This window comes from Rhagoletis pomonella, unplaced genomic scaffold, assembly GCF_013731165.1.
Source record: "Rhagoletis pomonella isolate Grant_MI unplaced genomic scaffold, Rhpom_1.0 Rhpom_scaffold_02047, whole genome shotgun sequence".
NCBI lineage: Eukaryota > Metazoa > Arthropoda > Insecta > Diptera > Tephritidae > Rhagoletis > Rhagoletis pomonella.
Genome location: NW_023460601.1, coordinates 1 through 15,085, shown reverse-complemented (window position 1 = coordinate 15,085; position 15,085 = coordinate 1). Strand labels below are relative to the sequence as shown.

General features: G+C 32.7%; 1 protein-coding gene across 1 annotated transcript; it reads right to left on the bottom strand.

Moving 5' to 3' along the window:
* Positions 1–11,737: 11,737 nt before the first annotated feature.
* LOC118753010 (TATA-box-binding protein-like) lies at positions 11,738–15,082 on the bottom strand (the record flags this gene model as incomplete). Its single annotated transcript, XM_036487858.1, has 3 exons — positions 11,738–12,772; positions 12,849–13,101; positions 14,084–15,082. Coding segments are annotated over 3 exons (1,650 nt in total), but the record flags the coding sequence as incomplete, so codon positions are not given.
* Positions 15,083–15,085: the final 3 nt, after the last annotated feature.

Below are 15,085 nucleotides of genomic sequence, written 5' to 3'. Positions count from 1 at the left end.
TGTTAGGGTGTTTACTTCTGTGGCACTCCACATTAGAATACGGTAAATTATGAGAAAATTCCAAATCCAAGATAGCCGCCACCACAAATGGAGGATAACAAATTTTTACAAGCCTATTTTAAGTTCTCGATGAGCTAGAGAATAGAATTGAAACTTCAAACCTGGCTCAGAAGCCGATGAAAGTGCAATATGAATGATGAATTAATCCGCTAGGTGGTGCAGGTGTCGAGATACTTGAAAACCCCATATTTATGAACCATTTAAAATGTATATTACTTACAAAAAATTTGTCCGATAGGTGGCCCTGCGCCACCTATTAAAATCATATTTAAAAATCATTATTTATAATCCGATTTATTTCATATTTAAAACCTATAATAGTTAAAGGGAAAAAAATAACTCAATCAAATTTAAAACTAATTAACCACTAGTAAAATCTTGTCTTAAAAAATTTGTTTACGATTACTTGTTTTTCAATCCCCTCAATATGGGTAACAAAAACAAGTTCTTCACAAATACATCGAACACAGTACATTTTAGAAAACAAATCCCTGCTCCGAAATAGTTTCCCAAACAAAATGGCGGATCATAGAGCTTAGATAGGCAATACATTAAAACTAAGTTGACGAATCTAAGTTGACAAAGTTATTTCTTTTGATTAGATAAAATCATAACAAATAACCAAATGAAAAACAGTTAATTTATTGTAATTTTTTTCACAATCAATTTATTGGCTTTACTTAAAGTGTTGTATATTTAGTAATATCACTTTATATTCTACTTGAGTGTATGTATGTATGTGTTTTTTTTTATCTATGTAAGTGTACTTTTCTTTGATATAAATATGTTTTTATAATAATGCGTATATGTTGTATGTATGTAAACGATATTATTTGTATAGAAATTTTCGATATTTTTTTATATGTATGTATGTATGTCATGCGATGAAAACTAAATCAAGTGATCCTCTGGGTAAAGTTCCATTTAACATGTCATGGAAGGCAATAATTTTAGTTTTAACAATTTTTTTTTTGCTTTACAACTTTTATACATAAGTCAGAGGATAAACTGATAACAGAGAGTTTACAATCGCAACTCGGAAAGAATAGCATAGTACATAAAACGTTTTCAAAGTCGAATACAACTGAAACTGCACCCATGCCGGTATTTAGCACAGAAGAAAATATCAAACGAATTACTGTTAACTGCAAATTGACATTAAGTTTGTTCATCTTAAAATTAGCCAGTAACTTGCCAACAACTCTCCAATAACTTAATTTCGGAGTTACAGTAACAGTTGATAAATTTTATATTTAAATAGGTTTATTTTGTGAATTTCAACTATAAAAACCCCACAATTTTGTTATTAGTTTCAATTGCACCCAGCGACATGCGATCAGCTGTTGTGCGTTGGGTAACCGCTTACACACAAAGCTCATTTAACAGATTCCTTAAGTGACAACTCTCGTACAATGCCAAGTATGCATAACTGAGGCTTTACTGGCAAATTGTTACAAGTTAAAAACTTCCCCTCCAAAACAAATGCTCCAAAAGAACTGCTCTCTTAATTTCCCCTATTTTCCAAGTTTTTTAGATACATGATAACTTTTGAAAATTATTTGCCACATGAACAGGTATATTGTAAACTCTCCTCAAAGCATGAAACACCCACAGAATCGTAAATCCGTATTTGTATTATGTAAATAAAACCCAAATTTTGAATGTTTTAATTAAGAACGCGATATTTCCTTCTTTTTAATTTCAATAGCCCAAATCTAATAAATTTATTAGACTCAGAGAACTGGGTATATGGAAAGAAAGAACGATCAAGCATAACAGACTGTCTACCGATTACAAAAAACCTGAAGTAGAACTACTAAGGGCCGTCGAGAGCCTACTGTAACGGGGATCTTGATATATCCAGCTGCAAACATCATCTGGACACCGATGGCTCCAAAATGAAGTGCGGATTTGGAGCAGGCGTTTTCTATGAATCCTTGATATTACGAAGATCAACCAATTTGTTTGATATTGCAAGTGTTTTCCAGGCAGAAGTATTCGCTATACGATTTACGTCACAGAGAGTGCCGATGGGCAACGCCACTGAAATTAAAATAAAGAGCAACTATATCTTAAAGCTATAAAATTGAAGAAAGTAATTAAGACTTGTGTGTAAATAAGCCGAAGAAACAAATTAGCTTAATCAAAATTTCCGCGGCAACCATAAAAATGCAGTTTCCAATATAGCAACTCAGTTGCCATCTCTAATACCATTTTAGCCACTGGCAACCCAACTGAAGTTCGGTTGGCATCCATAATCGGTCCATAAATCAGCCAATTTCCAGACATAATTTAGAGTAAGATTGATAGAATCTATGGGCCTCATGCATAAAAAGTGAGCTTAAGCTCAGATTAAGTTTTTTCACTGATCGAGTAGGCGCTCAAGTTCAAGAATTTGTACTGGAAATCAAGCCGGAGCTTAAGCTCACTTTTTATGCATGAGGCCTTACGTAATTACATCTCGTTACTTGGACACATATGTATGTCGGTATGTGTATGTACTATTTCACATTTTTGTTTCTTTATAGAATTAATAAAACCTTAATAAAACATTAAAGTTTTGAATTTGCGAATTTCTTTTAAGCGCTGCTATAATTGAAGTACATCAGTAATTTTATGCTCCAGCAGTTGTATAAAATGGTGTTGGGAAGTATCGAGTACTTTTGACGATCGAGTTCTTTGATATCGATGCTTTTCAGGATCGGGAGGATCGGGTATTTTTGACAGCACCGATTACGTTCTTTAAATACTCAGCCAGCAAAAAGTGGATGAAATGCAGATTTTTGTCCGTTTACCGATTCCATTTTCGAATACTTTGACGATACTTTTTCCCACTAAATTTTGCGGCAGAAACGTACAGACAAGTACCGAAAATTGTTTTGAAACGGATACGTTTTCGGCTGTTTTTCTGAAATTCTTCTGATTGAATTTTTCGTTCAATACGCTTTCCTTCTGCACTTCACAGATGCTTTTTCATGGTTCGAAAAAATTAAAAATAAGTTAAGGAAGCGCCTGACTACGTATACATTTTATCAAATGTTGTTCAGCTTGAACAAATAAAATACACTACACTACTACTACATTACTTTCGAAGAATATCATCTTTTTCGAACGTTTTCCGGTTACGAAAATAAATGATAATTGTAATCGTTTGTACGAAACCGCACTGTCGGCGAAATTTACGTTGCTCTGCTGGCTGGGTATTTACATGTTGGTAACATTTCAATGCTTAGGCCCTGTGCGAATTGATAGAAAGAGGAAATTTGACGGATCAAACTAATAAATAGGGGAAAAACCGCTGTCATTTTTTTTCATTCGATTCGAACCGAGTTTCATTCGATACTTTTAAAAATCAAGCACTGTCGATTCTTTTGAGAATCGAGATCTGAGTACTTTTGGTATCGATACTGCCCAACACTAGTATGAAGATAAATTTTGAAGTTACTTAGGATCGTTTTTTCGATTAAGAGAACAATATACATACTTAAGTACATGTATTTATTTAAATTTAAAAAATTACGGCACAGCTGCGAAATCGGCTTGTCTCCAAACTGAATTTGACAAGGGATGACAAAAATGAATTCCAAACACAACAACTTCTCAGCCTATCGGAAGAAGCCACTATTACCAACAAAGATAACATAAAAATAATTAGAATCATTACTCATTAAAAACCACAAAAAAATTATATATTAATCTACTCCAAAAAGAAATCTGTGATTGAAAAATGGACGCTATGCCTAGTTTATCCTCTGACTTACATAAGGCCGCTCAAAAAATTAACCTGCCCTGCAAATATATTTTTTGAGAACAAAATTTGTGTTTTGAAATATGGCTTTTAGCTTTTAATTTAGGTTAAATTACCCTTGCATTTTTTCAAAGCTCACGTTTCACTACCTATACTACATTTTTTTTTTTGTAGTTTATTGCCAACGCAATTACAAATGCGACGCCCATGTGTTATAATTTTGATTGATTCTATTGATGCTTTTTCTTTTCGCTCTCTAATTTTTTTTTTTACATTCCATGTATTCAAATTTTCCTTTTGTAATATATTTACCACTGGCTCCTTGCTTTCCATATGCCCCCCCAAAACTTTTGAATGAGGGTGTGTACATTTTTTTACGGTATTTATATTTATATGTTTTGTATTTTCATTTTATTTTTTTTTTATTTTAATATACTCAAATGTTAAGGCTTTTCCTTTATTGCTAAAACTTTAGATTTTTTGTAATTTGGCTTATCAACTAGTTTCTTCATTTTCACTTTCGCTTTTGTTCTCCTCCCCTTAAATTTATATCATCATTAAATTAATTTTAATTATTTATTCATTCAATATACACATTTACTTAAATTATTTAATATTTTTAGTATTGTATTTTGCATTTTCGCTTTGTTTTTTTTTCTTATTTTTGTTAAAAAATAATTGTTTGTTTCTTTCATTATTGGTTGGTATAACGCAGTCTTTACGGCAAAAAAGAAAAGCAAAACTATTTGATTACAAATATTTAATGTATTCCCTTTTCAGTTATTACTATTTTTCTTTTTTTTTTAATAATTACTAGAGTTTTGTTTCTGTCAAAGAAAAAAACATTTAGTTTAACAAACGAATTTAAATAAATAAAGCTAGATTTGTAAGACAACAGAAAATTAATAACGTTTGTAATAAAGTAAAAAATAATTATTTTTTCTTGCAAAATAAGTTTTTTTTCACATTAAACTTATATTTAGCATTGAAAAAGTCAAAAACTCCTAAATTTTAATTTTTCAACGACCTTTTTTGTTGTGTTTTTTTTCGAAATCTATAATTTTTTTGTTCATAGATACATTCAAATGCATGTATGTATGTACTCCTATATTTTATTATATTTTATATGTTTACATTTTAAGGCAGTTATTTCATTCCTTAATAATCGTTATTTGATTATGCAATACAGTTAATTAACTCTGTATTTATGTTGTTCTCTAGCGAAAAGCATTTACTGACAGTCGGGTGTTTGTTTTTTGAGTGAGGAATAGCAAAGTACAAATTACTCGGCAAATTTCGCATCTTTTTCCTCGATTAAGTGTTGAAACCAAGCGAGTTGAAGTCTGAAGAAGGCTTTTAACGCAACAAAAGAAGCCGCATGCAGTTAATCTGGACAACCTGTTATATGAGAAACTGTGCTGGCGGTTAGTTAAAACTTAACTTACCGTAAGAAACTTGAATTTTTGTAAGTTTTAGATTCCTTAGTTACGGCCTTACAGCAATTGAGAGCGGTGAGAGAATCAGCCTTGCCAGATTTTCGTTTTTGTATTTCTTAAAAATAAGTGAATGCTACAATTTTTTGTTGCATGATTTTTTTTGCTGTGGCATTACTAGCGGCGAATTGTCAACCAGCTGCAAAATAAAATACAAAAACAAAATATGTTCGCTTCTGGCTTAAGTTGACGTGTTGAGTAACCTTTCAGTATTTCTTACGGTAAGTTAAGTTAAGTCTAGACTAACTGGCCTTTTATAAACTAGTATTTCGCTTGGAGTCGCATCGGCCAAAATCGCTTAGGCGGTTACTGCGCTAAACAAGAAGAAGAATTTTTTCGCTTCCCTCGTTGCTTCAACTCGTCTAAACACTTGTAAAAAATATGTGTAGCAGCATTCAAAATTATCATTAAGCTATCTGCATTAAATTTTTCTAAAACTAAAGTTATACAAAATTTTGATATTTTGGTGCTTATCATTTCCAAGGAATAAGAAAAAATTTAAATAGGCTGCCTTTACGCATTTTCGAATTCAAAAAAAGGTAAAAATGAAAACTCGCGCGCATTGTACATGATTTTCTTGATTTTCTTTTTTTTTTTTAGTATATCGACTACGGCGGCTAGCAGAAATAAAAGAATTTCATAATGAAATAAAAAAGTTGAGATGCAAAATTTCAGAATAACGAATGAAAATAGACCTCGGAAATCAGGTGATCTCGGCTGCTCGGCTAATTATTGACACTCAGCTGATGCATAACAACAGTTCCGTTCGACAATAAAATTAGCCGTGACCAACCGGCAATAAAATCAAAGCGAATATTTAAAAGTGCTCTCTTAAACACAAAATGAAAATCAAAAAAATTAAAGAATATTTTCCAGAAATTCATAGAACTTGAAATTGAAGTGATGAAAGGAATAATAAATATAATTTAAAAAAACTAAAAACTCGCTTTCATAATTTCGATTCGTACTGTCATCAGGTATGAAACTAATGGAAATCGCCGCATCCTTTTAGGCGCATCAACATTACATAGTTACATTCCAAGCTAATAAAAGCGAGGTAAAAAAGAAACCGGCCGTTCAATATTCGCCAGAAACATTCCTCAAATATAAATTAGTACAAACTGCCATAAAAGGCAAAATTTTTTTTGAGGTGGTTGGTTATAAGTTTTCGTGAAGAATTTTCTTCCAAGCCGAACTTTCACTTCAATTCTCACTTTTTTGTTTGCTGCCAATTTTTTTGAGTTTTCGAACACTGTTTTGTCATAATTTGTAATAACTATGAAACAAAAAATTTTATTGAAGATGGCACAAACCCGCAAGCTGTTTGTCTAAAAGCAATCCGAGGGGGCTTATGTTCAATACCCTCTATCTGGACTTTTCACAAAAATGAGATTCTGATACAAAAATCCACCTAAGACTTACATAACTGTCATCGGTGTTATTAATGCAAAGACAAAATTAAAATCAGTAATGCTAGGTAAGTCCCAAATGGGTTCTAACATCACAATAAGTTTTTGTGACAACTGCAGATGGAGTGTATGGGATATAAGCCCTCGAAACGCTACAAAGGATGACACGAAAATTTGCTCCAAAAATTCAGCAAAACTCTCTTTTGTTATCAAACAAGCTTTGACATACATATGTATTGATAAATTTGTACAATGCTCGCGAGTATTTATTTTACAAACGGTAGACTTTGCACATTATTATTTCTTTAGCGTAGCACATATTTTTTTTATATTTACATTTCATGATGCTTGCCAAACAGTTGCATTGATTTTTAACAATTTTGCATATTTTTTATTGCTGCAATTTTTTACAGTTTTCGCTCTTGCACTTCACTTTGTTGTTCTGGTTTTATACATTTTTTAATAGATGTATGCGTATGTACATATGTACATATTGTCACCGGAAATGCAAAAAGACATAACAAACACCGTCACTGAAATGCAAAAAGTCGTAACTTATAAAAAATTCAAAATTCACTTTTTGATTGATATGATGGAATTCGTCGAATTACAAATCCCTACATCGGTTTATAAAAAAAAAGTTATTAGTCACGACTTTTTCTATCTCAGTGACGATGTTTGTTACGTAATTTCGCATTTCAGGTGACCATATGCAAGTTACACTTATACAATTGCATATATGTACATACAAATTAATAATTTAATTTCCTTATGATTCGAGTAATTCTTTCATTCTATGTATGTCTTCACTCAAGATTTTTGTTTTCTGTTGGTGAAATTTTTTTTTATTTTTGTATTAATTGTTTTCTTTACAACTAAATTTGTTTAGTTTTCATATGTATTTTTAGTATATGTATGTATTTATGTATTTTTATATGTAGTATGTGTCATTCTCATATGTATAAGTTGTTAGTATGTAAATATACATATGCATATGCAATTGTGTACATGTGTGATTGTATTTGTGTATTTTTTATGTGTTGTTATACATATTTATGTATAATATGTAGGTATGTATTTTGTTTGCTTTATTTTTATAGTTTAATTACCAACACTTAAAATGGTCTTACGCGGAACTAATGTAATGTAACATTTGCAAAAAAATATTAAAAATTAGTAAGTATATAGTTATCAAAGTAACTTCAAAGAATAATGCACTTTAAGTTAAATATGATATTTTTCGGTAGCAATGCATTTAAAAATAAAAAAACTGCAAACGCGCATACATACAAATGTACAAGTATGTACGTATGTATATCGACTCATGTACATACATATCTATGTACGTATGTATGCAAACACATTTTAAAATTAAATTAACGAATGATTGCTTTTTTTAGCTAATACGATTTTTTTTTAATTATTCAATTAACTAATTATTTCATTAAAATTTATTATAAGCAGAAAACTTCTAAATACATAAAGACTTACATATATATATGAAGAGGAACAAAACGTATAATTCCTAAAATTGTATTAGCAAATAGTGCAAAAATATTTGATTTGATACAAGGCATTAGCAAACAAGTGCATCTCCACCGCCTTCTCACGACTACAACCCCCGCTTCCAGTGGCTTCTTACCAGCAATTTTATTCATGCGATTATTGCTTGCTTTTCAAAGAGAAAGAATTGTTTTACGTATAGACATATTTAGGTATTTGGCTAGGCAAATATGGAGTAGGCGACTACATTTAACAGCAGGATTTACTGGCCATTAAAAATATATATACACATTTTTGTTTCTACAAGCCGCGACTTTTTGTTGTAATACAGCACGCCAATGAAAGGGAACTAGCTTCATTAAAGAAAGCAAAATTTAAATAATTTTGTTAAATTGTGCCACAGAAAAAGCAATACTTGCCAATTAAAATTTCCTTCCTGGTCGAATATTATGAGCGGAAATTATCATCTCGTCCGCTATCAATAACATCAAGGTAGTTTAACATGGTAAACGACGATGCTGATCGGAATTTCACTAAAGCGACGTGCAAATCATCAGCGTCAGCCAAGGAAATATAATGTTAAAATAACTGAGGCAGCGTCGCTTTGACGTACGCACCCTTCTTTGGTCAACGACCGTGCAATAAATGCAGATTCCCGCGCAAGTCGGCATGCTTCTTCTGTACTATGCTTATAGGCAATTCATTACATTAACTGCATTACCATAGCCTATTTCAAATTTGTTTGCTGTTATATTTTGGCTTTTAGTCTACGCATTCTTTCAGTAAGAAACCCAATGGCAAACACATGCTTTAAGATTCTCATATAATGCCTTGAGTGTTAGCTACTTCTTACTTGCATACAGCTCGTTGCTGCTAAAGAGTTAGTTACGTATTTTTTTTTTTTAATTTTAAACCTTTAAATTGTTTTAGTGATTATATGTTCACAATACAATATGTATAACAAATACAATGTATGTTTGTTTGTTTGTGTGTATGCTACCATTTTAGTCTATATATTTTTTGTTTGTTTGCGTATCGTATTTGCTTTTAGTTTGTAGGTAATTGGTTTAAGTGTGACCAGATAAGTGAAGATATACTTGTATTCTATATATGTATGTATATAAATTAGTACTTTAAATTCCGTCTTCTTTTGCAATAGTACATGATTGCATTTTCTTTTGCTCGCTTGTTTGTTTATTTTTTTTATATATAAATTACATATCTTATTTAAATAGTTTTTAGTTGTTAGTTATGCCAGTTTGGCTATTGGCTATTGGCTGTTAGCATAACAGATTTGACTGTCCTCTTTGATTGCCTTTCTAAGTATGAAAGTAATAATGATTGTTACATTATTTAAATTATATTACTAAATTAAATATAAGTATGTGTGTGTATGTATGTATGCATGTAGGTCCAAGCATTTCTTCATTCATTAATTGATTGATGATTCAAAATAATTGAATTAATTAATATAATTAAGTATAACTCAAATCGATTCAATAAATAATATATTTGCATTTATAATGTCCATTTATTTTAATAAATAAATCGAAATTTCTATACAGAAGCTTTCTTTTCTATGTTTTATACATACATATGTATAGACATTATAGCGTTAGCATGTAATTGAAGTCCAAATGACTTCATGCTAAACGGTTTAGTAAATAAAGTGATTTGATTCATTAATAAATTATGATAGAATTTAACATTCTTTAAAGTGAATATGTAAATCAATTATACGTGTAGGTATGAAAATGTGTATATATAGTACATGTATGTTTGTTGCGGTGGTTTTTTGTTTCTCTTATGAACGCAATATTTGTATGTATGTATGTATGCATATCGGATATGAACAGAGCAATAATTCTTACAATATTTAAATTAAGTGAAGAGCGGGAAAGCCTTTTACATCAAAACAAACTTATTTGAGAAATCTTAAAACTAAAAAATTTACTCCCAAAATTATTTACTTCATACGATTATGTATGCCAGTATTGCTAATTATCATATCATATCATAATTATACATAAAATTGTATATTTCTGCTTGAATTGTTGTAACACAGTTGTTAGTTAGTGTTTGTTTTTTAGTATTGGTATTTGCTGCATTCTTGGAGTGATCCATTTAATTTAAATGGTTCGCCGCAATTTTGCATAATCTGTTGTTATAGATCTTTGTAGCAAATAACGTTGTAACTAAGCACTGGAAGCTAAAAAATACCTGTGAAAGAAAGGAAAAAATCAACGGTAAGTCCTAGTTGCTTTAAACTTGCAAATATTACACTAAATTAATGGGCTTTTATATTATATATATATATATTTATGTATTTGAATATTTATTTAAAAAGTAACGGAAAACCTTTTTTTTATTAAACAAAAATTAAGATAGAGGACTGAAATTCATGAACAATCATGTGACCGACAAAGAAATTTTCATATGGAGCGGTAACAAAAAACATTCGTTAAGGCGGATTCAATTTTTGAAAATGTTAAATAAAAGTTATTTTTAGATTTTCAAATACAAAAGACGTACCGATAAATCTTCGTAACGCATTTTTCAAAAACCTCTATCTTTTTGTTATATGTATATGATTTCTTCACCTTTATTATTTTGAGCAAGATATACCGATAATGCTTGCTTTTTTTAAGTTTGCTCAATTTTTTTTTTGCAAAAGATAATCGGTTTCTAAAATGATGTGTGTGCTTCGTGAACATGAATATCGAGTTTTTTTCGGACTTGGGGCTTCTTTAGTTTTCGGATTTTTTTCCTCATCTGAGTTTTTTATGACCTTTCGAGAATTTCTCGGGATCTTGGTGGGGGTTTTCGCTTTTTTATAATTTTTCGGGAATTCCGTGGCACTTTACGAAATCTTTCATACTTATGTTTTGGAAACATGCTGATTCTTTTTTAAAATTTTCGGACCTTTGGGGTTTTTTCGGAGCCCTTGGAATTTATTCGTTAATTGTCAAAATTAGAAATGTGTAAAAGATAAATAGCAAAAAAAAAAACTGTCTGCTTCAAAAAAGAAAGAAAAACTCAATATTCACTTTGCATCTGTAAAAGCGTCTACCTTGCGATCTCTACATATTACCTATGCTCTATAGAACAGCCATGGGCACCGTTGGCAGAACTCCATAAGCATGTGCAAAGTTTTGCAAAAAGTTCTGCCTGCGCTGCCCATCACTGCTCTAGAAACAAGCATACAAACGTTCATATATCGCCGTTTAAAGTACAAAACCGTGTATTAATATAATGCAAAACCGCGTATGTGAGATTCCATAAATTATTTTCTAGAGAGTAAAAACACTTCAATTTCAAAATGGTTCTCTTTTTTATAAAGCAATAGCACCTCTAGTATATTTCAGGACGAATGGATAAAATTGAGCCAAGAGCTTGTGTGAGCAAATTCAATTTTTGGCAGCCAATGTCAGTTACGCGGTTTTGCAGAATGACGATATGCGGTTTTGTACTTTAAACGATGATATATGTACATATGTATTCAGTATACATATTGTAAGGGCTTACCTTAAAAATAGTTGTAGTTATTTGGCTCACAATTCCCATAGTAGATCGCAGTTTGCAGTTCGCAGACTCCTCAAAATTAGACATTTAATATTTTCATTGCTTGCATCTTGGCATGAAACTCGAATCGCTTAAATGCCAATCATGGTGAAACGAAAAAATCCCATATGTATGATGTGTTTGATTGTACTGGAGTTCTTGAAATATATGCGCACAATTGAGTGTATGTATTCACTCACACATATCATTATCGTCCAGTTTTTAATGTGTTGTGTTTTTAACGATAAACTGCATTTGTTTGATTAGATTTGATTTGATTTGGTTTCTGATGTGTTCAAGTTTTTCTTCTAATATGCAATTTGTAAGGCGTCAAACTGAATGAATTCGCTGATCAATTCGCTTGCATTTTTATGCAATTCGTATCATTCATTCTACAATATAAGTATTCTATGTTTTTATTTTGTTGTTATTCGTATTTCGTTTCATTATTACTATTTGTAGTAAAGTCATTTTCTTCTCGTAGATAAAACATTACATTATGTATAGAAATTTTGTTGAAACCATAATACATAATCAAACAGCATGAATGCTTTTTAACACTCCCCTCTACCAACGAGAGAAACACATCACATATCGCATTTATACTTCCTCATCATCAGGTCCTTCAATTAAATCGTCCGGATCGTACATAACAATATTATCATCGTTTTCTTTTGCCTCAGGATCGTCAACTTCTTCAGCAGCTGCTGCTAACGTTCCATCTTCGGCATCACTGCCCAGTCTTCTACGCTTTTGCTTAAAATTATTGATTACGTTATTGCATGAACGCCTGCGCTGTAATGTTGGCACACTTTGGGTAGTTTCAACGACAATATCGCTATCTAGCACCTCCTCCAATTCAGTAGTATCAACCAAAGCCGCCTGTTGTTGCTTAATACGCAACTGTTCCAACTCTTCGGGTGAGCGTTTTTTGCGAAACTCGTAGACCAGTGGGAAGATATGTTCAATAGCGGCCTGCACATTAGCAACACTAGCAGCTAGAATATTTATATAAAAATTCAAGTTCAATTATTTAATAATAAAACCAAACCGACAAATTTCAAGATATCTCACCCGTCACAGTAATACTGCCGGTGGAGAAAATTTTCAAAGTGGCCTTTGGAAAGCGCAATTTATATGTAACACCTGGATGCAATTCGGGCTCGTAACTCGCCTCTTTCTTGTACCTTTCAGAGAAGTTTAAAATTTTAATGGCCCACGGCATGCTGCATGTGCCCAGTACGTTCACTACTCGGAAATTGTGAAAACGGGCACGGAACCCAAGTTTTTCAAGGACGCGTGCATAACGGCGTGCTGCAATTTTCGCCTAAAAGTAAATGTAATATGAATTCATGAGTGTAAAATATTGATGAGAAGTATCCAATTATATTAGTATGTTGTTTCTATAAAATAAAAATTTAGGATTGCCGTTAATTTCTTCATGATCCAATGATCGGTTCTAAGCCAAATTAATATGGGACCACCCAGAAGATAATTTAGATAGGTATTCTTAATTAAGTAAAGCCATTCTAAGAGGCCTGCCCAAGAAGAGCTAAAAAACGTGCTTCCTTGCATGCCTTCTATAAGGGCTTATCGCGAATGCATAAATTTAGCATTACAAATGAATTTCAATAAACATTGCAAAACCGCCCATCGACCAATTGCAAAGCCCCCTTTCATACGGCACTAAAATTTGACAGGAGCGAAAAAACGGTTTTTCTTTGAAGGCATTGCCTTGATAGGCAATATTTTCTTTAGCTATTATTTTACAAATCTGTTGTTTTAATAAAGATTATATGATTTTTTTGGCATAAATTTCGATGCCTGGAGATCTGGGTTACCAAATTTAATTTTTGCCAAAACGGCGATTTAGGCGGTTTTGCAACTGGTCGATGGGCGGGTTCGCAAAAAAACATCGACGAAATACCTCAAAGATGCATGATTTTTATAAATTAAAGAAGCAACTTTAAAAGAACTCCTCCAAAAGGCCTTCTGAAGTACGTCCTTTCAAAGCACTTCTGGAAAGCCTTCCATGGGTAGCGAAAGAAGAAGCCCTTTAATTTGTTCCACTCCATACAAAAAAGAAAGGAGAAAAGAATATAGAGTGGTAGGCCTTTTGTCTCTCAGGAAGGCCTTTCGGAAGGGCTTTTTTAACTCCTGAAATTATCTACTGGGCACCTTTCCGATAAAAGATTTTCGAAGTCGTTTCACGTGGTCCAAAGTTATACGGTAACATACATAAAAAAATATTCCGACGAATTGAAGTCAGTTAAAAATACATATACATATTCAATCTTACTCTAACGCACCTGTTCTTCAGATGTGGCACCTGTGCAGGTGATTCGACCTGATGACCAGATGGACGCAGTCGTATAAGGTCTTCGCAGCTTCATTGTCACCATACCGTTCTCGCGACGATACTCCACATTGAGACCCTTGAGAGCAATATCACGCAGATTCAAATGACATCGCACACTGAACGAGCAAACCACGTTGTTGATGACAATGTCAATCTCCGGTTCAACCTCAGGCTCAGCAGCTTCCGTGATGGCAGTACCATCGGGTGTGGCAGCAACTGTTGTCGCAGGGAGAGATGTGGCGGGTATAGTACGAGAGTGGGCAATTACGTGTTTATGTTCCTCAGATTGTCCCTGCTGCTGAGATTGACGTTGTTGAATTTGGTTTTGGCTATGTTGTTGATGCATTTGTTGTTGGGCCTGCAACTGCAACTGTTGCTGCTTTTGCGGAAATACAGCTGCAGTCGGTAACGTTTTCACCGATAAAGTTGCCGATGTGGAAGTTGTCATAGTTCCACTCTTGTTGTTGGTGATGCTGTTGCTGTTAGGAACTAAATTGGGAACACCGTTAACTTGCGTAACAGTCGATAGATTGCGTGAAGTCGCAGCCATGTTGGCTACTGTTGTTGTTTTCGTGGCCGTCACTGTCACCGCATTGCTACTGTGAACGATGGGCTTAACTAATTGTATCTTTTGTTGTTGTTGTTGTTGTTGTTTTTGCTGCTGCTGCTGTTGCGTTTGTGGCCTAATTTGTTGCAAGGCCGAAATGTTTTGGCGCAGTGGTTGTTGTTGCAGCTTCACAGCTTGTATGGCAGGAGAATGAGAATTATGATTAATTTGAGACTTATTAGCGATAACGGCGGTCGCTGCAATATTTGTCGGTGGTTTATTCAAAATTTTAGCATGCTGCAGGCGTTGTGTAGTGTTACCAGCGATTATAGTGTTATTGGAGCGATTTATGAGTACATGAGTAGTTCGGTTGCCAGTAGCTTTTGTGGCAACAATTGTTGATGT